At 50.1% G+C, this 26,594-nt stretch overlaps 1 protein-coding gene across 2 annotated transcripts; it reads right to left on the bottom strand.

Moving 5' to 3' along the window:
- Positions 1-267: 267 nt before the first annotated feature.
- On the bottom strand, positions 268-25,017 carry LOC133339112 (E3 ubiquitin/ISG15 ligase TRIM25-like). 2 transcript variants are annotated; one of them, XM_061547235.1, is made up of 6 exons: positions 24,276-25,017; positions 10,214-10,309; positions 9,111-9,344; positions 7,938-7,960; positions 7,514-7,608; positions 5,515-6,214 (listed from the first exon to the last, which is right to left on the bottom strand). In XM_061547235.1, the coding sequence occupies exons 1-6, from the start codon at positions 24,840-24,842 to the stop codon at positions 5,661-5,663; spliced, it is 1,569 nt and encodes a 522-aa protein (XP_061403219.1). In that variant the 5' UTR covers positions 24,843-25,017; the 3' UTR covers positions 5,515-5,660. The 2 variants fall into 2 exon arrangements, with proteins under 2 accessions (XP_061403220.1, XP_061403219.1); XM_061547236.1 differs by lacking the exon at positions 10,214-10,309 and having other exon boundaries at positions 268-6,214.
- Positions 25,018-26,594: the final 1,577 nt, after the last annotated feature.

The following is a 26,594-nucleotide window of genomic DNA, read 5'->3' as shown; positions in this document are numbered from 1 at the left end:
GATTTGTATTGAATCAGATAGCGAGTCCTGGTCTGGTCACACACAAACTCACGTCAAATTCGTCTGAGTCGTTGTACGTGTATTGCTTTCTATAGACTGTAGGTTAAAGTCGCTTTGTATACACAGTAATACTCAAAACAATAATACGTGCTGTGATTTTTTTTATTGAACATTTGTATTTTCTAATCAAACACGACCAGCCCGCATGGCCTTTGTACCTGACTGTCTGTCCCACCAGGGGCGGTTTCTTCATTAGGGCGATTGGGCGACGCACCACCAATGTCATTCAACCACAGAGTCACGCTAGCCGTCACTGCAGCCTCTGGATATAGTCCAATCAGCGTCATGTCACGTTCTGTGGAGTACCGCCTCTTTTTGGGCGATTTCACTCCGGCTGAGAATCGCCCCGAGTGGCCCCATAGACTTACATTCAAAGATGTTTTTTTTCGACCGGGGGGCGCTGCAATGCATTCTCTATGGCAGGGGTCCTCAAACTTTTTAAACAGGGGGCCAGTTCACTGTCCCTCAGACCGTTGGAGGGCCGGACTATAGTTAAAAAAAACTATGAACAAATTCCTATGCACACTGCATATATCTTATTTTGAAGTGAAGAAACAAAATGGGAACAAATACAATATTTAAAATGAAGAACAAGTAAAGTTAAATCAACAAACTTGCCTGTATTTCAATGGGAACTATGGGCCTGCTTTTGGCTAATGAGATGGTCAATGTCCGGTTCCATATTTGTCACTGCTAGTCGTAACAAGTGATGCAAGTGTGCATCCGTTAGTCTAGATCTGGTTGGAGATTTCAAATGTTTCATTCTGGAAAAAGTCTGTTCACAGACATAAGTCCTGCCAAAGATGGTTGCCATTTTGAGTGCATGGTTCCTAAGATGAGGCTATGTCTCAGAGGGGAGAGATGCATAGAAATTATGAAGGCTGCTTGACTTTAATGCGTCTTTCAGAGTCACAATTCTGCAGTTCAGCCAGTTCCATTTGGTAAATTATATCCACATTTTCAATGTCAATAGAAAATGGGTTATGGAAAAGCTGTATGCCCTGTTCATGGAGATGAAGCTCTTTAAATCTAAATTGGAACTCCTTTTGCAATGTTTCCAGTGAATCCACACATGTTTTGTTTGGGAATTGCAACCAATGGTTTTTCCGCTAACAGATTTTGAGTTGTGGGGAGATGGCAGAAGTTTTCCTCCTTAACTTGTTTGATGAGGAGGCCTAATTTTATTTCAAATGCTTTGACATGTGATTGCATATCACAGAGGAGCTTCCCCTTTCCTTGAAGTTGCACATTGAAACTGTTGAGTAGCTCTGTTACATCTGTCAGAAAGGCAAGGTGCCATTTCCATTCTGCATCATTGAGCTCTGGTACTTCTTTGTTTTTTGAAAGCAGAAAAGCTGTAATTTGTGGAAGTAAGTCATAGAAACGTTTCAAAACTCTACCTCGACTCAGCCAACGGACTTCTGTGTAGTACAGAACATCTTCATAGTCAACATTTAGTTCAGACAGAAATTCCTGAAATTGTCTGTGGTTTAGTGCATGAGCTCTAATGAAGTTAACACAAGATACCACAATTTTCATAACAGAGTCCCACTTCAGTGATTTACTACACAGCGCTTGTTGGTGGATGAGGCAGTGTATGGCTATTGGATGAGAATGGTTATGTTTGTCCATCTCTTGGTTAATGCGAGCAATTACTCCTTTCTTAGACCCCACCATGCTCGGAGCACCATCCGTTGTCACACTGGCTAGTTTAGCCCAATTCAGCTCCAAACCATTCACAGTTTGGCAAACCTTTTCAAAGATCCTCTCCTGTAGTTGTTCCTTTGATGCTTTGCAGTGCAGCAAGCTCTTCTGTGACTTCGAAATAGTCATTCGTCCCACGAATAAAAATTAGAAGTTGTGCAGAATCACGAACATCATTGCTTTCGTCGAGTGCCAAGGAAAAATAGGAAAGTTTTTTTGTGGAGTTTTGCAAATGCTGATGCAAATTGTCTCCCATTTCTTCAATCCTCCGTGTAATTGTAGGTCCTGAAAGACTCACTGTACTAAATAAATCGGCCTTCTCTGGACACATCTCTTTGGCAACAGAAAGAAGGCATTCTTTAACAAATTCTCCCTCCACGAATAGTCTGCCAGTGCACGCTATTAGCTTGGCAACTTGAAAACTTGCTCGCAGTGATGAAATATTTAGCTGCTTCTGCTTCACAAAAGTATTTTTCTGAGTTGTTAATGCATTTTTCAGTTTTAATATTTTATCTTTTCTCACTTCTCCGACCAAACAATCATATTTATCTTTATGTTGAGTTTCATAGTGTCGACGTAAATTGTATTCTTCGAACACAGACACTATATTCTGGCATATCAGACACACAGCTCTTTCCTTGTACTGCATGAAAAAGTAATCATAAGTCCACTGTTCTTTAAATATCCTACACTCCGAGTCAATTTTTCTCTTTCTTGACATCATTGTTTCCTAGGGAGTCAAAATTGATATTAGTAAAATACCAATATATATATACAGCGCTACAAAAACAATATACCAGCAATAACTTTGCCCACACAGAGACATACAGACTGCACTGCCCATCAATGCAGTCTGATTGGGGGAACTCCGCTTTTACCCCAGGCTCACACTGGTGCGTGTGCCATTATAAAGTTAATTACACCTGCAGTTTTGTTCACAGATCGCAGTACATCCCCAGCACACAGGAATATCACTGGGAGTGGAGCCGAGGGGCAAGTGAGGGAGCTGAGGGAGAGCCAGTCAAGTGCAACCAGGGGAGGGCTGGCAGCCTTAGGCCTGGGGGGCAAGTCCAGTCAATTGGCCCATTGAACAATTCACCAGCGCAGCCCAATGAGTGCCCATCGCCGCAGCTCAATCAGTGCCCACCGCCGCAACTCAATCAGTACTCACCAGCGCAGCCAAATCAGTGCTCGCCACCGCAGCCCAATCAGTGCCCACCACCGCAGCCCAATGAGTGCTCACCAGCGCAGCCCAATTAGTGCTCACAAGCGCAGCCCAATTAGTGACCATGGGCCGGATAAATGTCCTCGGCGGGCCGCATGTGGCCCGCGGGCCGTAGTTTGAGGACCCCTGCTCTATGGCTTCCGGGAGGGCTCGCCCTAACGTGCTTACGTCATCATACGTGCTTACGTCATCATACGTAAGCACGTTTCATCCAACAATATAATTTGTGGCCACCTAGTGGAATCTTTAATAAAAGAAACTTGAGTGGTTTGTTTTAATAGTGAGTATAGAAACAAACAAGATGTATTGTAAGAGTCACTTTATTTTTCATTAATATTAAAGAAGTGAAGTTGCCTTGACATGCTTAAGCTGTTAATTTATCCATTGCATGGGTGGACCTTATCCTTATCAATCATCCAGACATTTGCCCCCCCTGAGAGATTTTGCAGGAGCCACCACTGCGTCCCACCATATATCGCTCCAGCCATCCAACCAAAAAAAAATAATTTTTCTAATGTAGTTTGCTAGTATGATGATCTGAATATGATATGATAGCTTGATGACGCATCCCACTCATTTGCGTGGGATGAACGCTCTGGGGTGAATGGTAGATTTGGAGGGAGGTTGTGACGTCAGCACCACGCATGAACCCGATTCAACGCTTTGGGGTGCGGTGGTGACGTCATCCCGCAGATGCACGCCGTGACGTCATCACTTGCTCGCCCGCTCGCCAAGAAGCCAGGCAAGCAGCCAGGAATCCAGTCATCAAATCTTATGAACATTTCCGCACAGTAATGGTTATAATCCTATTGCAGGATTGAACAAAAACGGTCACCGTATTGTGTGGCGTTGTTAGTGGTGCTGCTTCTGCAGCCGCCTTTCCTTACATTATTATGAAGCCACTGGAGCTCTTCACTTTTAAATCATCTAAATTTACAAACTATTTATTTAGAACTTATTTTTGTGTTTAGTTTGTTGTCCTTCCCCCGCACCTGCGATTAGCCCAGTTGGTTACATACATTGCAATATAATTTTAACATACATACAGGCAGGCGGCCAGGAAACCAGTCGGCAAAACTTTGTGAGCCTTGGTTTAAGTAACGCCTGGCTCTGCTGCTGATGAGACACTGAACGTCTGAATCGATCCTTGCCTATGAACATCTAGGCTGTTCGCCAGCATTGCACCTCCGATTTGCACGGTTGTCTACGTACGGTGCGAAGTAAGTTGCTTTACGCGAGCCTGACTCTGCTGCTGATGAGACACTGAATGTCGAAACCTGCACAGAGTGTTGCTTGCGTTGAACCAAATGCCGCTTCAATTAGGCACTCCCAGAAGGCCGTGCCTGCGAATGATGGGATGAGTAAAACGTTACGTGGTGTGTATTGTCTTTAATGATTCATGTGGAGATAAGGGATTTGCGGAGGGGGGGGGGGGGTGATAGTAATTGTGATGGTGATGATTGTGATGAAGGTGGTAGTGGTGGTAATAATGGTGAAATGGTGATGAGGGTGATCGTGGTTTTCACGGTGATGATAGTGATGATAGTGATGATAGTGATGGTGGTGATGATTATGGTGGGTATTGTTGTATTGATGATCATGATGGTGATGATGATTGTGATTATTGTGATGATTATGGTGTTTTTTGTGGTTTTGATGATAGTAATAATAGTAATGATTATGATTACTATGATGATGATGGTGATCATGGTTGCTATAATGATGGTGGTGGTGGTGATCGCGGCAGTGTTGGTGATGGTGATGATGATAGTGGTTGTGATGATAGTGATGCTTATGATGATAGTGATGGATGTGATTATGGTGTTTTTTTGGTGTTGATAGTGGTGGTGGTGATCGGGGTCGTGGTGATGATGGGGATAATGATGTTGATTATGTTGGTGATATTGATGATAGTGATGTTAATGATGATGGGTTGGTGGTGATGTTAGTGATGATACTGGAGCAATGATAATGATGAAGATGATCATGATGATGGTGATGATAGTGGTGGTGTTGGTGATGATGGTGATTGCGGTTATGACAGTGATAGTGATGATGGTGGTGATAGTGATGATTGTGACGATGATGTTGCTGATGGTGATTATGATGGTTTTGGTGGTGTTGATAGTAATCATGATCGTGATAATGCTGTTGGTGATAATGGCGATGATGGTGGTGGTGATGACTATGGTGATTATGATTGGGGCCGTGTTGATGGCGGTGATGATGGGGTGATGATGGTGATGATGGTGATGATGGTGATGATGGTGAATCACAGGGATGAGGAGGTGTGGTGACGTGAGCGCGCACTGCAGGTGAAGGAGCGGCCACACGGACTCTGGGGCTGCGCTGATTTCCCACTCAAATTTCATTCAAATCCCTCAAACTTCCGCACCGGCGATTTGTACTGCACCAGTGACATCGCTCACGCACACCAACCTGAACCTCACCCCATGCTCACCTCACTCTCCCCCTCCACGCTCACCTCACCCTTCCGTCAATTTTCACCTCACCCTCCCATAGCCTCACCCTCCCCTCACCTTACCTCACCTTCCGTTCCACCTTCCGTTTCACTTTTGCCTCACTCTCACTTCACCCTCTCGTCACCATCCCCCTCTCCTCCGTTTATTGGGTTTCTGTCTCGGTTTATTAGGTTTCTCTCTCCCCATCCTCAGGATGCATCACTCAGATCCACGATCTTCAATGGTTCATTAAAACACCACACACACATCCCAGGGTAGAGAGGCTGCAAGAATCTCTGCCGAACGTCGTGGATCACCTCCATGGAGTCGGCGCGGTAAAATGCCAGGAGGCCCCCCTCCCAGTGCAGGTGAAGCCCGATTCTGCGGGGGGAGGGGGCCCCCCTCACCGACAGTGCAGTCTTCACTCTACCATGAAACACTGAGAAGTTGTCGTCACGTTTCTCTAAACACCAGGATGCGTTGCTCCCTCCCAGCAGCTGTGCAGCACCACCACTCCCTTTCCGTGGGATCGTCCCGTACGCGACTCCAACACGACACCGTCGCGCGTCCCCCACGTCCACCTCCCAGTAGTGGTGGCCCGACGAGAAGCTCTCACTGCACAGGGCTTGTGCAAAGCAATAAAACCGGTGTGGGTGATCGGGGCGACCCTGGGAGGCACCGGTCAGCGTCATCGTCCTGAGATTCGAGGAGATCTGGAGGTAGTCATAAGCCGAGTTTGTGTCCAGAGTCGGTGAGCGTCCATCTGTGACAACAGTGATGACAACATCACTACAGAACACCGTCATCACCATTATTCACCATCAACATTACCATCTTCACCATCACCAAGCATCCATGCCATCAATATCAATGACAACAACATAAACACCACCATCATCAACACTACGAACATCAATATCACTATCGCAATAAGCAACATCACAACCATCACCACCACTAGCACCATTGCAAACAATCACCACCACCATCATCACTACCAACACAACTATCCCCATCACCACCATCTTCATCACTATCACCAACATCACCAACACGACCATAATCATTATAACCATTACAATGACCATCAAAACCATCATGACCACCATCACTACCATCACCAATATCAGTACTACCATCAGCGCCATCAGCAAAACCATCACCGCCTATATTATCACCAATGTCACCATCATTACCATCACCACGACCATCACTGCCATCACCACGACCAACACCATCACCAAACCCATTACCATTCTCATCACTCACATTATCACTAACATTAGCATCATTACCAACATCTTCATCACGACCACAATCACCATCATTATGACCATAAAACCAGCATCAGGAACTCATTTGAGGATGAAACTGCCTAGCAGAGGCCCAGGACTGGATCAGATATCACCTGCCATTGATGTTAACCATGGCTGGTAATTATAATCAAACACGGGTAACTGAGTTCGTAGTGCAGTGTGCTAACCACGATGCACCGCTCCCCCCATGCACAAATGCACAGATACATTCACAGGCACACACTCCATCTCAACATCCTAATTACCTCTGACTCGTAATGCCGATTATTTACCCAAGAACACCACACTGAGTCTCATGGTTCTGTTCAGTAGGGTCCAGGAATGGTATGTGAACAAAGACCGAGATCCTTTGTGTAGCCTTCACAGACAATTGGGACAAGTGCTGTCCGTGTTTCTCTATGAAGACTGGCATGGCACACGAGGTAGGTGGCCAGCACCACGCCCGACCACCTTTGTTTCAATAGTGGCGATTTTGTTTACACACCACATGAGGTTCCAGGATGTAAACAGATAAATATCCCCCGTGTAGCCTTTGCAGACTGTGGGGGCAAATCAGCACCGTTGAAGGTTGACATGACACACGAGGGGTGGGTGGTCAGCACTACGCCTGCCATATTTCTCCCTAGTGGTGATGTTTATAAAACTCCAGGCAATTATTTGAGGCTAAGTCGACCTCGTGCACACACACGGGGATCATTTATTGTCAAGATGGCCCCATCACACATGATTCACACTGAAGAACTCACACAAGCGTTTGACTGCAGTTGTCTCCAGGACTTTAAGTGAGGCAATGTCCTCTTGGCTGGGAGCTGAGGGTGGAGCTGATGTAACCCTCCCTGTCCTGTGAAAGCAGAGCAGACATGGCTGCTGTCTCAAATAGAGCATCGTCACTCACTGGATCATCACAGCTCCATCTCACAGGCACTCATCAAACAAAGCATCATCACTCATCTCACAATTACAGCATCACCACACAGAATTACTATTACTACACACAGCATCATCACCACACAGCATTACTATTACCACACATAGCATCATCACATATAGCACCATCACACACAGCATCACCACACACAGCATCCCCACACAGCCAGTGTCTCACTGTCTGCGCCCCACACTCAGTCCCATGTTGTCGTGTGTCGAGTCGTGAATGATAGTCGTCTGTACCTGCGCGTCTCCTCCAGGTGCCCCTGTGGGAGAGAGAGAGAGATGTGTTACTGTGATTCTACCTCCAATCCCATGTGATCAGTGGAGTTTCCACTGCAACACAGTTGAATATAAACCCCAGAGTCTTGGCTTATGACCCTATGATCACAATACTGACTTATGGGGAAAATGTTTCAGAGTGAGACCGCTTGATAGTCAACTAAAAACTAGTATTTTTATTTTTCCAGGTAAGGCCCACGGAGCTATGTAGCTCTTTTTCAGAAGCGACCTGGCCACAAATGATAGCTCAACGGAGTGGTTAATCACGTGGAAATGTATAGCAGCCCAATACTCTAAACGCACGTTTTCAAATGTGGAGTGAAAAACTGAAGGACCTGGAGAAAAATACATGTGACCATGGAGGGAGACATGAAATCTCCAAATATATAAGGAAGTCAGGTTGGGGATGAAATCCACGACCTCCGGCATACCAGGCGAGGTAGTTATCATCTCGCCGCCCCCATGAAGACCAACACTGATTTGCAGGGCAAATATTTCAGAGTGAGACCGGTTGATATTGATCTGTGTTGAGAGTAATTTAGGACTGGTAATTTCTGGTGTTACAAATGCACACATGGCAGGTCTTGTAGAAGTGATGTTCAAGACACAATGATATAATTAATAAGTGTATGAGACCGTGTATATTTTGGCATCCCTAATATGAACAATGAAGGTCGCGCATCAAAGTGGAGGTACACGAAGTAAGAAGCGGAGATGAAATCGGCTCGTGAACAGGTGCTAGTGGATTGTTGCATCGAGGCATCATGGGATGTGGCAATGGCTTAGGGACGCCTTAAACAATAAGTGGATAGATTATGGCTGATGACAATCATGAATACCGTGTACATTGTTGTTTTATGGTTTATTTTATAAGTGAAATTCCAATACTCTTTAGTTCATATTCACCATTAAAGAAACTCAATGGGAATCTGAAGGATGGGAGAGCTAATTCATTTAACTGAGAAAATTTGAGCTGGCCTTCCAAATGGAAGCCACTGGAGCTGTGATGCGAATCCATGAATGGTGCTGTATTCTCAAGCCCAGTGGATGCAAACTCTCATTCAGGAGCCTCCCTCTCCTGCTGCTGGTGAGAGGGCTCTGTACCAATAGCAAAACGGGAGACTCATGGCTCACCTGCAGGAACGCGAGCGAGTCCCTTTCCTGTGCTAGGGCCTCCAGGCGAGTGGCTGCTGCCTGGAGCTCGCTGATCTCGCGCTGGTAGTGAGCAATCTTGTTCTCAATCTGGGACAGCTGCTCGCGCCCTTTCTGCTCCGCTTGCTCTAAAGCCGCCTTCTCCTCCGCATCCAACGCTGCTCTCGTGCGGGCGAATCTGACTGAAATTGAGGCCTTTTCATCTGTCGTGGACCCCTGCAAAGATAAAGAAATGCCACCTCTGTTCATTAAATATGTCTGATTCTTCGTGAAATGACATTCAGGTCGGTGTGACTCGAGTGCAACTGTGAAGGTGTGCAGACAGTGATACGAGTCTGCAGCACTGAAGCCTCCTTCTTCCTCTGCATCCGATAATGCCGCTGTGCATTTTCACTACAACACAATTCGCCATAACGGGAGGGGGCTGTGAGGCATTGAAATCAAAGACCATCCTGAGTACATTTAGCGTCTGTGCCATTCTCATTGCGCAAGGCAATAAGGAAGCGCGCTTGTTTACCTTCGCATGAAGCAAATGGACATCTGTAATTTACCTTCATAAAATACATCCTCAATGAGTCTCTTTTCAATAAAATATTGAAATGGGACGATAGGCCAATTCCTCTTTAAATTAGTGTTTTGATTGTGAGAACAAACCCACCACAGATGTATAAATGAAAATAGGGGATCATGAACCCACTTGCTATACTGCCATCTGGCCAACCAAAATCCAGAACTGGTTTCAGTATTATGGTGTACAACAGTCTATGTGTGATCCACCAAATTTGTCACCAGAGTATTGGATAAGAGGTATTTACTACCTCATCTGACCAATATTACTAACGGATGTTGAAGTGGTAAGTTGTATGCAGATGTGGGAATTTTTTATTTCCACCAATTAATCAATTCCTTATTGGAGATGAGAGCCACCTCTTTGCTCGTCTGAGCATTGAGGCGGATTGACCGTTGTGTCTTTAGTCCCACGGTGTGTTCAAAACCAATGCAAGTCCACGTTAATGAATGGGGTTGTCCATCCATCACAAACCCTATTCAGGGTGGTGTGACAGTGTCTGGCCCAGACGCGGTACCTGCACGTCCCTGCGAGCGGCCTCCATCTGCTTCACGGACTCCTCTGCCTCCCTTCTCTTCTCCTCCACCGCCCGCGTCTCATCTCCCACTTGTTTCTGTGAGAGAGGTCACCAGGGGAGACTGCACTCACTCTCTAAGGGCCCCCTCTCACCCCCACTCCACTTGAACCCTTCCACTGCCGGTCCCAGCTCCAGGCAACAGCGGCCCCGTGCAGTCATGGAGGCCGGGGGAGAGAGTGCTGCACTGAATGCCTCCGGGAGCTGGGCTCCGAGATCACGGAGCTTGAGTCCAGGACCCACTCACTCTGCACTGCACAGGTTCACTTCACGTACATTCATTACCATTGGAGATTCACTGTCATGGTACGTGTATTGTTCCCCCCATAATTTTACATGGTAAACTTGCTAATACAACGTTCATTTTCCTAGTTAAGATACAATTTTAAGATCGTATATGATTTAAATATATTTCTTCTTGAAATAAAAGGAAAATCCAGCCTTTGTCAATCCACTGCTGGATAGAGCCTATCCACTTTGTATCCATCATGGGGATTGTTTTGCCATAAACTTCCACCCACGTCATTGCTTTACGGCAACTCCTTCTGCAAGTTCCCAATGGTTAATATTCACTCGGGGTCCAAGCACTAAAAAACGCATGCAGCATTCCCTAAAACGTAGCCCTGAATGTTCGTTTGTCAGAACGCCAGGAGGTTGGATATACAATCGCTACAGTGATAACTACTGCAGTCAGTAGTTATTAATGTAATCTCAGTAGCTACTACTGAACAGTCAATATATACTACTATAGAGTCAGCAAATACTACTGTAGAGTCGGTAGATACTACTGTAAACTCAGGAAATACCACTGTAATGCGAGCGTAAATGGGGTTGCTGCTGAGCTCTGGTCCAATCACACGGCCCGGGGTATTGGGGGGCGGAGCCTGGTCTGCGGGGCGTGTGGGAGGGGCCACCGTTTACCTCGGCTCCAATGGGAGGCGAGGTGAATGGGGGCGGAGCCAGTGGGGTAGTATGGGAAGGCTGGATCTGACGATCGGGAAGGGGGGGAGTCAGGGTCACGTTGGGGGAATGGATATAAGTGGAAGCCCGGAAGAGATCGGGGCAGTCGGGGAAGTTAAGAGTCTGAGCCACGTTGGGTGGTAAGAGAGAGATCCGCACCATCAGCCACGTGGCCGAAGGACCTCAGCACGCCGTCGGCCAGCGGTGTGCGGAGTGCGGGAGTAAAGGAGCTAACGGAGGAGCGTGCGTGGCACGCGAGAGGGGAGCGTGCGTGGGGCGCGCGCGAGATGACGCTGGTCCGAGAAGGAGACCAGCGGGGTGCGGAGAAGAACCTGAATAAAAGACAAGCGGAGACCAGCAGTGCCTGACGGAGTCTTTTATTAAACTACTATAGAGTCAATATATACTTTTGTAGAGTCAAATGTTACTGCTGTAGAGTGGGCAGATACTTCTGTTGAGTCCGCTGACTACGCCTGGGACAAAGGGTTTCTTTGCCGGGATGAAGAACCCTGGTCCCTCTCGAGACCTGGCTTATATTCTCTGTGGCGTGGCTGGCTCCACCACGCCCAACTTCCAGAATCCTCGGGAAGGATCTGGGTCTCAATCATGTGACCCCCCCCTCTTGGGGCCCCTCCATCAACTTAACCGGTCACGTATCCTCCCGGGTCAACCAGAGTGCCATGGCCTAGCACAACCTTATCCTTCGGTCGGCACCCACACACCCTGTCCTGTAGGGCCAGCACTGCACTTATGGCCTGGTGCCATCCAGCGCTTTTATGTAGCGCACACCATGCCCCTCTAGGGCTGGTACAACACCTACAACATGGTGGCATCCAGCGATGTCATTACACTACTATAGAGTCGGTAGATACTACTACAGGCATTAGATACTACTGTAGAGTCAGTAGTTACTACTATAGAGTCGGTAGTTACTACTATAAGGTCATTAAATACTACTACAGTCAGTAGATACCACTACAGTCAGTATTTACTGCTACTGATTTAGTAGATACGACTATAGAGTCAGCAGATACTGCTATACAGTCATCAGATACTCCTATAGAGTTAGTAGTTACTACTATAGGCATTGGCTATAGAAGTACTATAGAGTTTGTAGATAATACTGTAGAGTCAGTAACTACTACTATAGAGTCAGTAGTTATGACTGTAGAGTACGTGAATTCTACTGTTGCGAGCGCAACTGAGTTTCAGTCATACTATTCGAGGCAACACGTATTTAACACCAACAGAGTAACTGCCCCTTAACAGAATGACAACCTATGGTGGTGACCACCAGGTTAACTACACTAATTACAACATAACTATCTACTACGGACCAGGACCACAGCTCGGGTCCAGGTCCACGTGTTGGAGACTCGGTTGAACGTAGACATAGACGAAGGTTCCTTCAAGATGAACAATCCCAGCCCCTCTGGGGGACCCGGCTTATATTCTCTGTGGCATGGCTGGCTCTGCCCTTGGCCACGACCACCTTCCAGAATCCTCGAGCAGCATCTGGACCCCGACCACGTGATCACCCCTAAGCCCCCACTTGCGGCCCCTTTGTAGACTTAACCCGTCACGTGTCTTCTCGGGTCAACGAGTGTGCCATGGCCTTCAGTTACCCTTTTTGCCCTATGGCCGGCTTTGCACACCAAGCATGATGCCATCCAGCGCTATCAATCAGCACTGACCGAGCCCCTCTAGGGCCGGTACTACACCCACACCGGAGTGGTATCTGCGATGTCAATACACCGCACAGCGTGCCTCTCTAGGGCCGGCACTACACAGTTACATACCGCGATGTCACTACACTACTATAGTAGTAGGTAGATACTACTGTCGTCACTAGATTTGACTGTATAGTCAGTAGTTACTACTATAGAGTCGGTGGAAGTTTGGGGATTCTGGGACAGACAGTGGCGAGGGTTCGGATAGGGGAAACTGGGCTGGTATTGGTCTCCAAGTCGTTGGCTGTGCCCTGCCTTATTGACCAAGGGTGCATTGAAATGCCATCGGGACAGCGATTGGCATTTCTGCAATCCCCTACTAGGCTGGCAGTGGCTAATGCCACGGTCCAGGCCCTGGCGAAGGAATCTGTTACGGTTCCACCAGGTGCACAGATACTGGTGCCCTTATGGCTCAGGAAGCATCTGGAATTGGCGAATCCAAAGGAGGGGGTCCTCTTAACCCGGTCTAAAATAGCGACTCGGGGTCTCAAGTTGTTGGGCGCTCAGACTATTGTCAGAACGTACCAAGAGCCCTTTTCACAGGTGCAAAATGTTGGGCTTTGGGCAGCTGTGGTCCAAACTGGCACAGTGTTGGCCCATGCAACTGCTGCACATTGTGAGGAGACTGACACAGCTGCAACAGAAGTCGTTGGCGTGGTGGAAGGGGGAGGCAAGTCGGACGAGACAGATTCACAAATTGTGCTCCGAAAATTCCGATTCGACCCAAGAACAATGGGAAGAGTTGGGTGCTCTATTGCAAGAGTTTGCGGATATTTTTAGCAAGGGAAAATTTGACATTGGCCGCACTTCGTTACTGCAGCACTGCATCAACATGGGGAACGCAGCCCCGATAAGACAGAGTTCATATAGGATGAGCCCCTAAGAGAAGGACCATGTCCGGCAGGCAGTTGGCGAGATGTTGGCCGCGGACATTATCTCTCCCTCTACCAGCCCGTGGGGTGCTCCCATTGTATTGGTTAAAAAGAAGGGAAGAGAGCCTGTGCTTTTGCATAGATTTCCGGAAACTGAATCAAATTTCCATGGCAGATGCATATCCACTCCCTCAGATGGACAATTCCCTGGATGCGTTGCCTGGTGCCCAGTTTTTCTCTACGTTTGATTTCTTATCAGGGTTCTGGCAGCCGCCCCTGGACTAGAAATCCAAACCTAAGACCGGGTTCTGGACGCCAAAAGGGGTGTTCCAATTTAAATGCCTTCCTATGGGGCTGCATTCGGCTCCAGCTAAGTTTCAAAGGCTGAAGTAATTGGTTTTTGCAGGTCTGTGATGGGATTCGTGCCTCATTTATCTGGATGATGTCATCGTGTTCGGACGCACGTTCAAAGAGCACTTGCTGCATTTATGGTCGATGTTTGTCAGAGTGTTGGTGGCCAATCTTAAATTAAAACCGCAAAAAGTACCACCTCTCACAAACATCTGTCCGGTATTTGGGCCATATTGTTAGCACATCCGGGATAGCCATGGACCCTGACAAAATGGCAGCCTGCCGTCTGTTCTGGACAAAGACGCGAGTGACACAGGCATAGGAGCTGTCCTGTCCCATGTTAAGAATGGAGTGGAGAGGGTAGTTGCATATGGCAGCCGCGTCTTGTCCACCGCAGAACAGCGGTACGGTGTCACCCACAGGGAATTCTTGGCCATGGTGTACTTTGTACAACAGTACAGGCCTTATCTCTATGGCAGGGATTTTGTTGTTCGCATGGATCACGTGGCCCTTCAGTACTCCCTGCGAGTAGACCAACCTTCCGGCCAGCTCTCACGTAGGGCTGGAAATACTTCAGGAGCATTTGTTCTGAGTGACATACCATAAAGGGGTGCGGCATTGTAACGCTGACGTGTTGTCCCACCTGCCCCCGGGGGTGGGTTGTGCGTGTTTGTCGGGCGCGGGTCGATGTACACCTCCGGTGGCGGGGTCTCTGGCCATCATAACGGTGCTCAATGAGGGGGAGCCTGCCAAGGTGGTCGCGCCGGGGGACAGCACTTTCAATCTCACGAGTGCCGAGTGGGGGCGGTTGCAAATGGCGTTGCAGAGTCGCGCTGAGTTGGGGCATAAAGAGTCTACTCCTACGGATGCCCCGCAATCGTTTCTTCATGACGGCCTCTTGATGCGGGGCAGATTGACGTGGGTGGTGCACGAGGATAAAATGTTACATCTCGGGGTACGGAAGACGTTGTTGATGTTGCAGAGCGACTTTTATTGGCCGGGAATGTCGAGTGACATGTACCACTTGGTCAAGGGCTGTATGGACTGTGCGTGCAGAAAGCTGCTGCTAAGGAAGTCCCAGCCTCCGTTGCAGTCCATTTCAGTGTCCCAGATTAACTAGTTGGTCGCGCTCGACATTCTGGGACTTTTCTCGGTCATGCAGAGAGGGGATAATTTATCCTGGTAGGGGTGGAATATTTCTCTCAGTGGCCGATGGCCTGGCCATTGCCCGATCAATCGGCCGCTTCCATTGCTGATGCGTTTTTGCATGGCTACGTAATCATTCATTTAAATAAAATAAGTACCTCCAAGTCTTAGCGTCTCCGAGTTAAGTCACTACACTACTATAGAATCACTAGATGCTACTTTAGAGTCAGTTGGTACTACTATAGAGTCACTAGATACTGCTGACTCTATTGTATGAGGGTGTGTAGGTATATATGACTACAAAATAAAAATTGGCTAGGGGGGGGGTGGTCGACAATTGTCAGAAACCTATTAGATCAGCTATCTACACCGCATTTACTATTACTTTTTGATTCAGGACTTCTGCAAGCCTCTTATAATTTCGTTGATGGACAAATGAACAGACAAACGGAACGCTGGGCTTTCACAATAGCTTAGTATTTGTGTATGTATATGTTTTTTTTTAAGAGAAGACAAGTTTTGAAATAACATTTTCCTGCAGACAAAGCTGGGTACTTTCTTTTAATAAGATACAGTGGTACCCCGGAGATCGAACTTAATTCGTTCCAGAAGGCCTTTCGAACACCGATTTGTTCGAACACCGAATTAATTTTCCCCATAAGAATTCATGTAAATGACATTAATTAGTTCCAGACACAAGAAATCTCTCATTATAAAGCATTTTAACACGAAGTTTACAGTAATTACATGCATAAAAATCATAAAAAAAACAAGAAACACAATAAATGGGATAAATAAATACATATATGGAATAAATGAAATAAATGAACATTGAACTTTACTTTACCTGTAGTTAGGAGAATGGATGGCTTGAGTGGAAGGTGGTGAGGAGGAGGAGGTGGTGGTGTTATTGTTTGTGAAGTATTGGAATTGACGGCAGGAACTTCTTGACGGGTAACACACTTTTATTAAATCCTTTAGGTATCACAATACAACGTGTGGTCTTTCTTCTTCCGACGACACACTCCACTAATCTCGTGTAAGCTCTAGGCCTCTGGCTACACCCGATACACTTGACTCGTGTAGACCCTATGCCTCTGGCTACACACAATATACTCGACTCGTGTAAGCCCTATGCCTCTGGCTACACAATACACTCGACTCGTGTAAGCCCTATGCCTCTGGCTACACAATACACTCGACTCGTGTAAGCCCTATGCCCTGGCTACACACAGTACATTCGGCTCGTGTAGACCTATGGCTACACCCACTACACTCGCCTCTGGGTTACACAGAGTCCCGGTCCCCTTAGGACAGCGGGGCTAGGTACCGCAGGGCTCTAGGTCTTCATCCCCGTCTTCATTCTTCGCTGGTTACACACTGCCCTTACGCCTGTGTGCATCCCCTTTTATAGCCTCTGCTCACGAGAGACGGAGCTGATGCGGCGTCGACGTGAGCGTCGTTCCTTACTGAACCAATCACGACGCACTCTCTCTACGATCCGCTTTCCCCAGCGCGTGTTAACCTTACTCCACCAATCACACTGCGCTGCCACCTGATCACTCCCTCTCAGCGCGTCACCCGCCCACAGCCAATCGGTACCCCGTAACCCACGACCCCGCGCTGACCCCTGATCCTCCACCGTCAGCGCGCGTCACCACCTACACAGCCAATCATCACGCACTGTGCATACGATCCTTAATCCCAGCGCGTATCACCTCTACATCACCCCCTCCCACATAGCTTGCAGCCGGCCCGGCTGTTAACCTACAACACAACATAACGCAACGCAGTAATAAAGAACTCCACATCCCAGTGTGCCCCGTAACACAACAACAACAACATAACACAACCTTAAATACGAAGCAATATACAGCCCGACGAACAACACAATGAAAGCGAACACCGTAAAACGAACGCGCCAAGTGTCACTGTGACCCACGCAGTGCCGAGGCGCTCCGGCTGCCTCGACTCCGCACGTGGTAGGTTACACAAAGTAGCGCGACCTAGCGCGAGTCCGTCTGGCCGGTCCGTCGTATGGAACGGGACGTTGGCGACCGTCCGGTGTCTCCGGCAGCTCTAGACGGCACGGATCGGGCCTGGAAGGACCGGCCCCGCCGTGAAGATCCGGCCGCCGGTGGTCGGCAGCAGTCAGTTCCGAGACACCTGGGAGCGGGTCAGGCGGAGACATGTGAGGAGCAGGCAAGGACAATTCCCCCTCAGGGTCGTCGGTCACGTCACATGCTCGGCCCTCACGACACAAGGGGAGGCCATACGGAGGCGAGAACGGTTTCAGTCGGGAGGGGTGGACGTACCAACGGCGTTTCCCCCATTTTATCTGAACGCACTGGGGGCGTGCAACCCGCACGACCTCCACGGGTCCCCGCCACGGCTTCAACAATTTAGGCGACGTGGCCAAAGGTGCCTGAGGGCAATGCAGCCAGGCCTTGTCACCTGGTTCCCAATTGTGCACGGACACCTTCCGTGCCCGCAACCGCTCGTTCGCAATTTGGCGAGCCCGCGAATTAAGCCGTGCGGCCTCCCTTGCCTCTGTCAGTTTATGAATATTATATTTAATATGCTCTGCCAATTTAGAATTAGTTCGTGGTGCGGGCAGACCCAGCTGCGTTTCCATGGGCGGGTCGGCTTCCCGACCGTACATTAGAAAAAACGGGGAAAACCCCGTAGCTGCATGGGGGGCCATTCTATACGCGGCAAGGACCCCAGGGACCTGCAGGTCCCAATCAACATGCGACTCACACACCTGCTGGCACAGCATAGAGGTCAATGTCCTGTTAAGCCTCTCCACCATCCCGTCCGTCTGCGGGTGGTACGGGGAGGTACGCACCTTTTTGGTACCCAACAGGTCGCACACCTCCTGCAGTAATTTACTCGAAAAATTTTTCCCTTGGTCAGTCAGCAAGCGTTCGGGAGCCCCCTTGTCCAGGACGTAGCCCTGGACAAAGGCGTCCGTCACAGCCGCCGCCGACTGGTTGGCGAGTGGCCACGCCATAGGCCACCGGGTAAAATATTCGACCCCCACCAACAGGTACTTATTACCCCTAGGCGTGACCGGAAAGGGCCCCAGAATATCGAGTGCAACGAGCTCGTTAGTGCGCGAGACCTGAATAGATTGCAGCGGTGGATTAGCTGCCACGGGCGGTGGTTTCCGTCTGGCGCACTCAACACAACCCTTCAGAATATTCACCACGTCACCCCCCATTCCCGGCCAATAATAGTCACGCTGAAGCAGGGCAAGCGTTTTGTTAACTCCCAAATGCAAGAGGCGTTCGTGTGCGGCCAAGACAACCTTCCCCCTCACAGCAGAAGGCACCACAATCGCATGCCGCCGGGACAAACTGTCCCATCTCATCAACAGGCCCTGCTTAAGCTCGTAGGAGCCAGTTCGGTCGTGGCTACCTTCGGAACCCTCCGTCTTTCGGCGCAATGCCAGCAGGGAGCTGTCCGCCATTTGGAGACGGCCCCACTCGATCAACGACAGTGAGAGCAGCGAGTCCTGACCCCCTGGGGTAGCGGGACCATCCCCAATTGGTGTGCTCGCGGTCGCAACCAACGCCTCCCTACCTTCCGTAACCGGAGGTTTACAGCGCGCCGATCCCGATAAGCACGCACATTTGTGACAAGGCAACAACCGCGACAGGGCATCGGCATTCGTGTGTCGCAACCCTTTACGGTACGTAGTCGTGAACTGATAGTCCTGGAGGACTTCCAACCACCGCGACAATTGGCCCGAGGGCTGGGCAACCCGTAATGAATACTGGAGCGCCGCATGGTCCGTCCGGACCGTGAAATGACGACCATAGAGATATGGCCTGAATTGTTGTACAAAAAAAACAATGGCAAGTAGTTCACGACGGGTGACGCAGTAGCGCTGCTCTGCCGGCGACAACACCCTGCTACCATAGGCGACCACCCGTTCGACCCCTCCAACGACTTGGGACAGCACTCCCCCAATGCCCGTGTTGCTAGCATCCGTGTCTAGCAAGAAGGGACTCTCAAAGTCCGGATAGCGCAAGGGTGGGGCCCTTACCAAGGCGTCCCGGAGGGAGCAGAATGCAGCCTCCTCCTCCGGTCCCCACCGGAACTTCACTCCTTTTGCCGTTAAAGCGTGCAAGGGCTTTGCAATGGTGGCGAAGTGCTCAACGAATCGGCGATAATACGAAGCAAAACCGATGAAACTGCGCACGTCTGACACTGACGTGGGCGTCGGCCACGAACTGACACAGTCCGTCTTCGCAGGATCGGTAGAAATCCCCGAAGAGTCGACAATGTGACCCAAGTACCTCACGGATTTACGAAAAAGATGGCATTTGGCCGGTTTAAACTTTAATTTAGCCGATCGCATTCGCAAGAACACCCCTCTCAATCGCTGGAGGTGTTCTTCGAACGTTTTACCGAAAACAATGACATCGTCAAGGTAAATGAGGCACGTCTCCCACTGCAAGCCCGACAAAACCAATTCCATAAGACGCTGAAACGTCGCAGGAGAGGAGTGAAGTCCCATGGGTAACCGGTTGAACTGAAACAGGCCCCCTGGAGTCCGGAATGCAGTCTTAGGCTTAGACTCCTCGTCGAGTGGCAACTGCCAAAATCCGGACAATAAATCAAGAGTCGAAAAGTATCGCGCACCGGACAATGCGTCGAGAGACTCGTCCATCCTGGGGAGCGGATACGCGTCGGCCACCGAGATCTTATTCAGGCGGCGGAAATCGACGCAAAATCGCAGGGACCCGTCCTGCTTTTTAACGAGCACAATAGGTGCTCCCCAAGGACTGGAAGAGGGCGAAATAATGTCGGCTTCCAGCATATCGTTAACTGCCGACTGAACATGTTCCTTCTCAGCCGGACTCAGTCGGAAGGGATTTTGCCTGACCGGCGCCGCATCGCCCGTTTCAATGTGGTGGCGTAGCAGGTCCGTGCATCCGATATCATACTTATGTTTACTGAAGACATCCGAAAATTCAATCAGCAACCCGCGCAACGCACCCAACTGTCCCGCTGACAAATCGTCAGAGTCCGCGCACAGCATATCAATCCAATCTAGGTCCTCCTTTGATGGTACGCTATTCGTGGGGCTCGGATCAGCCTGCGCAACCAGCCTCTCCTCCGCAGGGACCCGTGCCGCGTGAGCCAGCACGGTGCCCTGCTGAATGACGGCCGGCCGCGCCCCAGCGTTTAAAACCATGACAAACGGATCCCTGTCTGCCCCAACCAAAGTGTGAGCCACCGATAAATCGAGACCTCCAACAGCCCTATTAGAAGGACCCAAAAGCATGGCCTGTTCCGAGGCCTCCTTCCCCCATGGCTTCCGTAACCGGAGGGGAATCAACATTTGTGAACCCGGGGGCACGTGCACGGTCTGTGTTGCTAATGCCTGAATGGTAGCGCACGCCGTCCGAATTACATTAGGGCTCGTCAAAAATGAAATACGGCGACCCGATGGTAGTTCAATGCAACGCTGATCAATGAGAATTTTGATGGGCATTTTCGCCAAAAAATCAGTGCCCAATAGGCAAGGAACCGCCAGGGAAGATGAAACGAAAACGGGTCCCGACAATTTGATATCACCAATGCAAATGGACGCCCTAATCTGACCGATAATGCCCAACGATCCCCCGTTAGCGGCGTAAAATGGCACATCCACCGGAAGAAGCGGACGACATTGTACCGGGAGAATATTATAAATGAGATCCGAAATAATAGTCGCCGATGCCCCCGTGTCCACTAACACCCTGACCTCGACCCCATCAATCGATCCGGTAACGACGGACGAACCCGCTGAGGCAGCCACTATTCTGTGCCCCAATTCCGACCATTTAATGTCTCCCCGGTCCCGGCCGAACCCCCCTCTCCGAACCGAATCCCCGAACTCTACTCGGCTCTCCCTCGTCGCAACGCGACGACCCATACGTGTCGAGTATGCGGGCCAAGCATGTGAGGTGCCGCGACTTGCCGGGGTTTGCAGTGATGACTTGGGGCCTTGGTCGTCGTCCAGCCAAGGTCCCATGGCGCGCTGATGTGGGGCGCGGCAACCGGAGGCCACGTGGCCACGAAGGCCGCAGTTATAGCAGGTGATGACAGTAGTCGGAGATCTCGGTTGCTCCAGCTTGCGGGCCGCTCGCAGAGGCGAACGACCCCCCGACCTCCAGTCCCCCGCTCGTCCCGCGATGAACGCGTCCTCTCGTGGGCTGACGACTTGGGGCACGGTGTCAACCGGACCCGGAGTTGAGGCCACGGCAGCGTTGCAGACGACCCCCTGCTTTCGTTGAAGGACCTCGTGCGCTTGCATGCTCGTGGCGACCCGTAATGAAGAAATATCGGTCTCGTCGGCCGTGTTGATGGGGACCCCCAGGTCCTGCGCCAACTTGAGCAGCTGCTCCAAAACCATCGCATCTTGGCCCTCCTCGTCCATACGAGGGAACGCGGCGTCAGCGAGAGCGAGCAACGCCGTGCGGTAGGCGAGCACGGTCTCCGTGTCCGCCTTCCGTCTTGCGTAGAAATGATGGCGGCACGCCGAGGGAGGACCGTAGACTTTTGCCATGAGAGCCAGCGCATCCTTGAGCGTGGAGCGGTCCGACCTGCGTGCGGACGTGAAGGCCGCGAGCGCGTTGTCGTCCAGCATGGCAGGCAGTGCCCGCAGTGCCGTAGCGCCGGACCAGGCGGACATCTCCTGATGCGCCAAAAATCTGCGCTGAAATTGGCTCCAATCCCCGCCTTCCGCCTTGAATGCTGACAACGTGGGAAGGCGCTGCTGAAAGATAAAGTCGTCCTCCTCCTCGTGCTTCCTCTCTGCCCCCCCGTCGGTGTGTAAGATGGCGGCCCCAGTGGCGGGTGTGTGATGGCGGTCCGCCGCGCGCGTTGGTGACGTCAGCGCCCGCGCATGGAGAACCGCTGCCACGTGGTGATGGCCGTTCCCGCCAAAAGTTGGAGCGGAAGAAATGGCGGGAATCGCCAAATCGTTTTGGCGGGAATCTGCAGGGCGAGCTGATCTCCGCCAAGATGGACGCGGCGGCGAGCAGCAGCTCCGCCAGACGGGAGTGTGCCTCGCGAAGCACGGTGTCAGTCCCCCGTCGCTCGTCCGGCGCCGTCGGTGGATCCTGCCCCGTGGGCAGCTTCCTCTTCCTCACCCCCTGATGCCCGCTGGCCCGCGTCGTCGAGGTTGTCCTCGTGGTCAATCCCGTGGGTCCGACGGTTCTTCCTTGTATCCATGCTTGGAGGACCGTTTCACTTCTGACGCCAGTTGAAGTATTGGAATTGACGGCAGGAACTTCTTGACGGGTAACACACTTTTATTAAATCCTTTAGGTATCACAATACAACGTGTGGTCTTTCTTCTTCCGACGACACACTCCACTAATCTCGTGTAAGCTCTAGGCCTCTGGCTACACCCGATACACTTGACTCGTGTAGACCCTATGCCTCTGGCTACACACAATATACTCGACTCGTGTAAGCCCTATGCCTCTGGCTACACAATACACTCGACTCGTGTAAGCCCTATGCCTCTGGCTACACAATACACTCGACTCGTGTAAGCCCTATGCCCTGGCTACACACAGTACATTCGGCTCGTGTAGACCTATGGCTACACCCACTACACTCGCCTCTGGGTTACACAGAGTCCCGGTCCCCTTAGGACAGCGGGGCTAGGTACCGCAGGGCTCTAGGTCTTCATCCCCGTCTTCATTCTTCGCTGGTTACACACTGCCCTTACGCCTGTGTGCATCCCCTTTTATAGCCTCTGCTCACGAGAGACGGAGCTGATGCGGCGTCGACGTGAGCGTCGTTCCTTACTGAACCAATCACGACGCACTCTCTCTACGATCCGCTTTCCCCAGCGCGTGTTAACCTTACTCCACCAATCACACTGCGCTGCCACCTGATCACTCCCTCTCAGCGCGTCACCCGCCCACAGCCAATCGGTACCCCGTAACCCACGACCCCGCGCTGACCCCTGATCCTCCACCGTCAGCGCGCGTCACCACCTACACAGCCAATCATCACGCACTGTGCATACGATCCTTAATCCCAGCGCGTATCACCTCTACATTTGGAAGGGAAGTCCCCTTCCATAATAACGTCCGGTAACTGCCCTTATGGGGTTCTTTCTCTTTTGTGCTTCTTTTCTGCCACTAACTGTGAGTCACTTGAGCTCTTTCTGACTAAAAACTAATTTAAAGAGGTTTGTTTCTGCCTCCGTTTTAGGATGTTTCAAAATGACATTGCATTATCATTAAAAAGATGTCTCACTCAGTTGGCTACTGCCTTATCTGGGTGAGAACTACGCGTTAACTTAGCCTCTCATGCGGTAAAACCTTTGTCTGGGCATGCATCATGACGCTGGCCATACGCGTCTCGGCCATACAGGTTCTTTCAAGTCGCGATTGCCCGTTCGACCTCCGAATTTTCGGTCGGTTTCTGGGGCAAAAAATGTTCCGAAATATCGTTCGAACACCGATTTGTTCGATCTCCGAGGTTCTACTGTATATAAATTGTTACTTAACATACTATCCAGGAGTAACCCGACTTTAACTCTAACATATACATTATTGGATTAAGTTTAAAGAGGTATTGTTAAGCGCACCTGCTCTTGACACATCACAGGACATGGGGATAACTCATGAACAGGGGGACACTGAGACTCAGAGGAACACATGGGCACACGTGGAACACTGAGACTCAGCGGGACATATGGGCACACTTGGAGACACTGAGACTCAAAGGGACACGTGGGAACACTGCATTTATGTGGAGTGTTGTCCATGTCCTATGAAAAATATTAAATCCACTTTAAAATGGCTCTGAGCCACTCGCTGTGGTTTCGTTATAATTAGATGGTGCTGTTGACAGCCAATGACAGAGTTCATCAGCTTATGCTGCTGTATCGTGGGTACTACTCGGTGACTGTGATAACTTTCTCCTCACCTTTCGTTTGTCGTGCTCCATCTTCAGAGTGACGAGCTCATGCCCTCGATGATCCACAGTGACGGTGCAGTCCCTGCAGACGAGGCGTCCATCGTTAACGCAGTAGAAGAGGTACTCCTCTCCGTGTTCCACGCACCGTCGATTCTCCAGGTTCACACCGGGCGACACCAGGACGTGGTCACTAAACTTTGCCAACTTCCGGTGGGGCGCGACGTGGGTCATACAGAACGACGTCTCACACTTGAGGCAAGTCATCACTGCGGGCTTCCTGCAATGATCGCAGCAAACAGCAGAAGCAGCAGAATCGGCAGCCATGGGCTCAGCCACTCGCAGCTGCTCGATGAGGTTAGTGAGCGTCACGCTCTTGTTCAGCTTGGGCCTCCGAGGAAAAGTCACTCGGCACTGTGGGCAGGAGAAGGACTCTGCCGCATGCCAGGTGCCTTCCAGGCACTCGAGGCAGAACGAGTGGCCGCATCCCAGCGTGCAGGGGCAGCGGAAGGCGTCCAGGCAGATGGGGCAGGTCAACTCCCCTGGAACCTCGCTATTACTTGGAGCCGCACTCGCCATGGCCCTGTGGCTTTGCTCAGAGACGGGCGCTGGCTGGAGCTCAGGCAGTCTCTGGCTGTAGCTCAGGCAGCTTCTTGCTGTAGCTCAGGCAATCTCTGCCTGTAGCTCCGGCAGTCTGCCTCTAGCTCCGGCAGTATCTAGCTATAGCCCACGCAGTCTCTAGCTGTTGCTCAGGTAGTCACTTGCGACATCTGAGACACTAAACCAGGAACAAGCCACTTAAATGTGAGGCAGGTTAAAGTACAAAGTCTTTCAGTTTGATTTGCATATCATGAGGCGCACCCTGGAATGTGTTGACTTGTGACCGGGTAGACATGTCTCGGCGCCAGAAATGGCTAGATAAAATCAGCTAATCCAATCTCTAATCACCTCATCTCAACTAACCTCTTGTAACTCAGCTCACGTCAACACACTTCTGTGAAGGTTGGTCCATCTTGGCCCGATGAACCCACTTGTTGTCCACACAGATGCTCTCACAAACAACAGCTACCCTCCAATTACACAAACTTACGAGCCCCACCGTCATGCTCGCTCAGCTCACTGCTGCTGGTGCTGCTGTGCCCCCGCTGGTGACGCTGGCTCAACTGTTGCTGCTGCTTCTCCCGCTGGCGCCGCTTCTTTTGCTGGTGCTGTTCTAAAAGTCAACCCCTTTGTATACTTGAAGGTGCCAATGTGTTTTGGCTACCCGGCCTCTATCCACATCCAGATAATTTCAGCTTCAAATGGACCAGAAACCAGTCGAGTAAGACTCGTAGGATCGTCTCTCCAGCACTCCCAACACAGCTTCACCTGCTGTATCATCATTGAACACCACTGTGAACCACGTAATATTGTTTCCGTGACAACGAGATAGGGTAATGGAGAAGAGGTCAGGCGTTACTATAGAGAAAGAAAGAGGGTAAGAAGTGAGGCTGCTTCATGTACAGGGGCAGTGTAGAGTCTATCAACAGTGTTGAGTCTATGGGCAGTGTTGAATCTATGGGCAGTGCTGTTCAATGTACAGGGGATGTTTATCCAGTGGAGGGTCCAAAGAGGAATACGGATCTATAACGGGATTGAGTACAGGGAGAAAGAGGGACAGAGAGACAAGGACTCAAACTACACCATTGCAACCTGTACTCAACTCATTTATTCACCATCTCACTCACCCACTCATCCATTCACTTTCTCATTCACTCACCCACCATCTCACTCAATTACCTACCATCTCACTATTTCACCCACTCGCCATCTCTGTCACTCAATTACCCCTTCATTCACTCACCCACAAACTCACTTCTTCACTCACCCACTAACCAGCATTTCACTCACCCACCTACAATATCAGGCACTAATTCACCTACTCGCTCATTCAACCATTAATTAACTCATGCGCACACCAAACATCTCAGTCATTTGCTCACTCATTCACTCACTCACTCAGCATCTTAGTAATTTATTCACCCACTAACTCATTTACTCACCCACTAACTCACCCACTCACTCAACCACCATATCACTCACGCACAATCCCACTCGCCCACATATGCATGTCACAAAACGCGCCCTGGAAAGTGCCGACGTCAGGGGTTGATGGTCAAAGTCCATCTCAACTAACCTCCTGTCAACTCACCTAATCTCAAGTAACCTCGTGGAAACTCATCTCAAGTCACCTCATTCTCACACCTCATCTCACCTCAATTAAACTCACTTCTTCTCAACTCACCTCATCCTCACCTTCTCAACTCACCTCACCCTGAAAGACCTCACCTT

This window comes from Lethenteron reissneri, unplaced genomic scaffold (genome assembly GCF_015708825.2).
Source record: "Lethenteron reissneri isolate LAM-NWPU_2019-01 unplaced genomic scaffold, ASM1570882v1 scaffold_1640, whole genome shotgun sequence".
NCBI lineage: Eukaryota > Metazoa > Chordata > Hyperoartia > Petromyzontiformes > Petromyzontidae > Lethenteron > Lethenteron reissneri.
Note: the sequence above shows the minus strand (reverse complement) of the source record. Positions and strands in the feature narration are given on the sequence as shown.

Excerpts from the sequence above, each read along its gene's own strand:
- LOC133339112 (XM_061547235.1), bottom strand. The coding sequence starts at position 24,842 with ATGGCGAGTGCGGCTCCAAGTAATAGCGAGGTTCCAGGGGAGTTGACC. Across the intron at positions 10,310-24,275 it reads TGGAGCACGACAAACGAAAG|AAACAAGTGGGAGATGAGAC; the intron begins GTGAGGAGAAAG and ends CCTCTCTCACAG. Across the intron at positions 7,609-7,937 it reads CACCTGGAGGAGACGCGCAG|GACAGGGAGGGTTACATCAG; the intron begins GTACAGACGACT and ends CTGCTTTCACAG.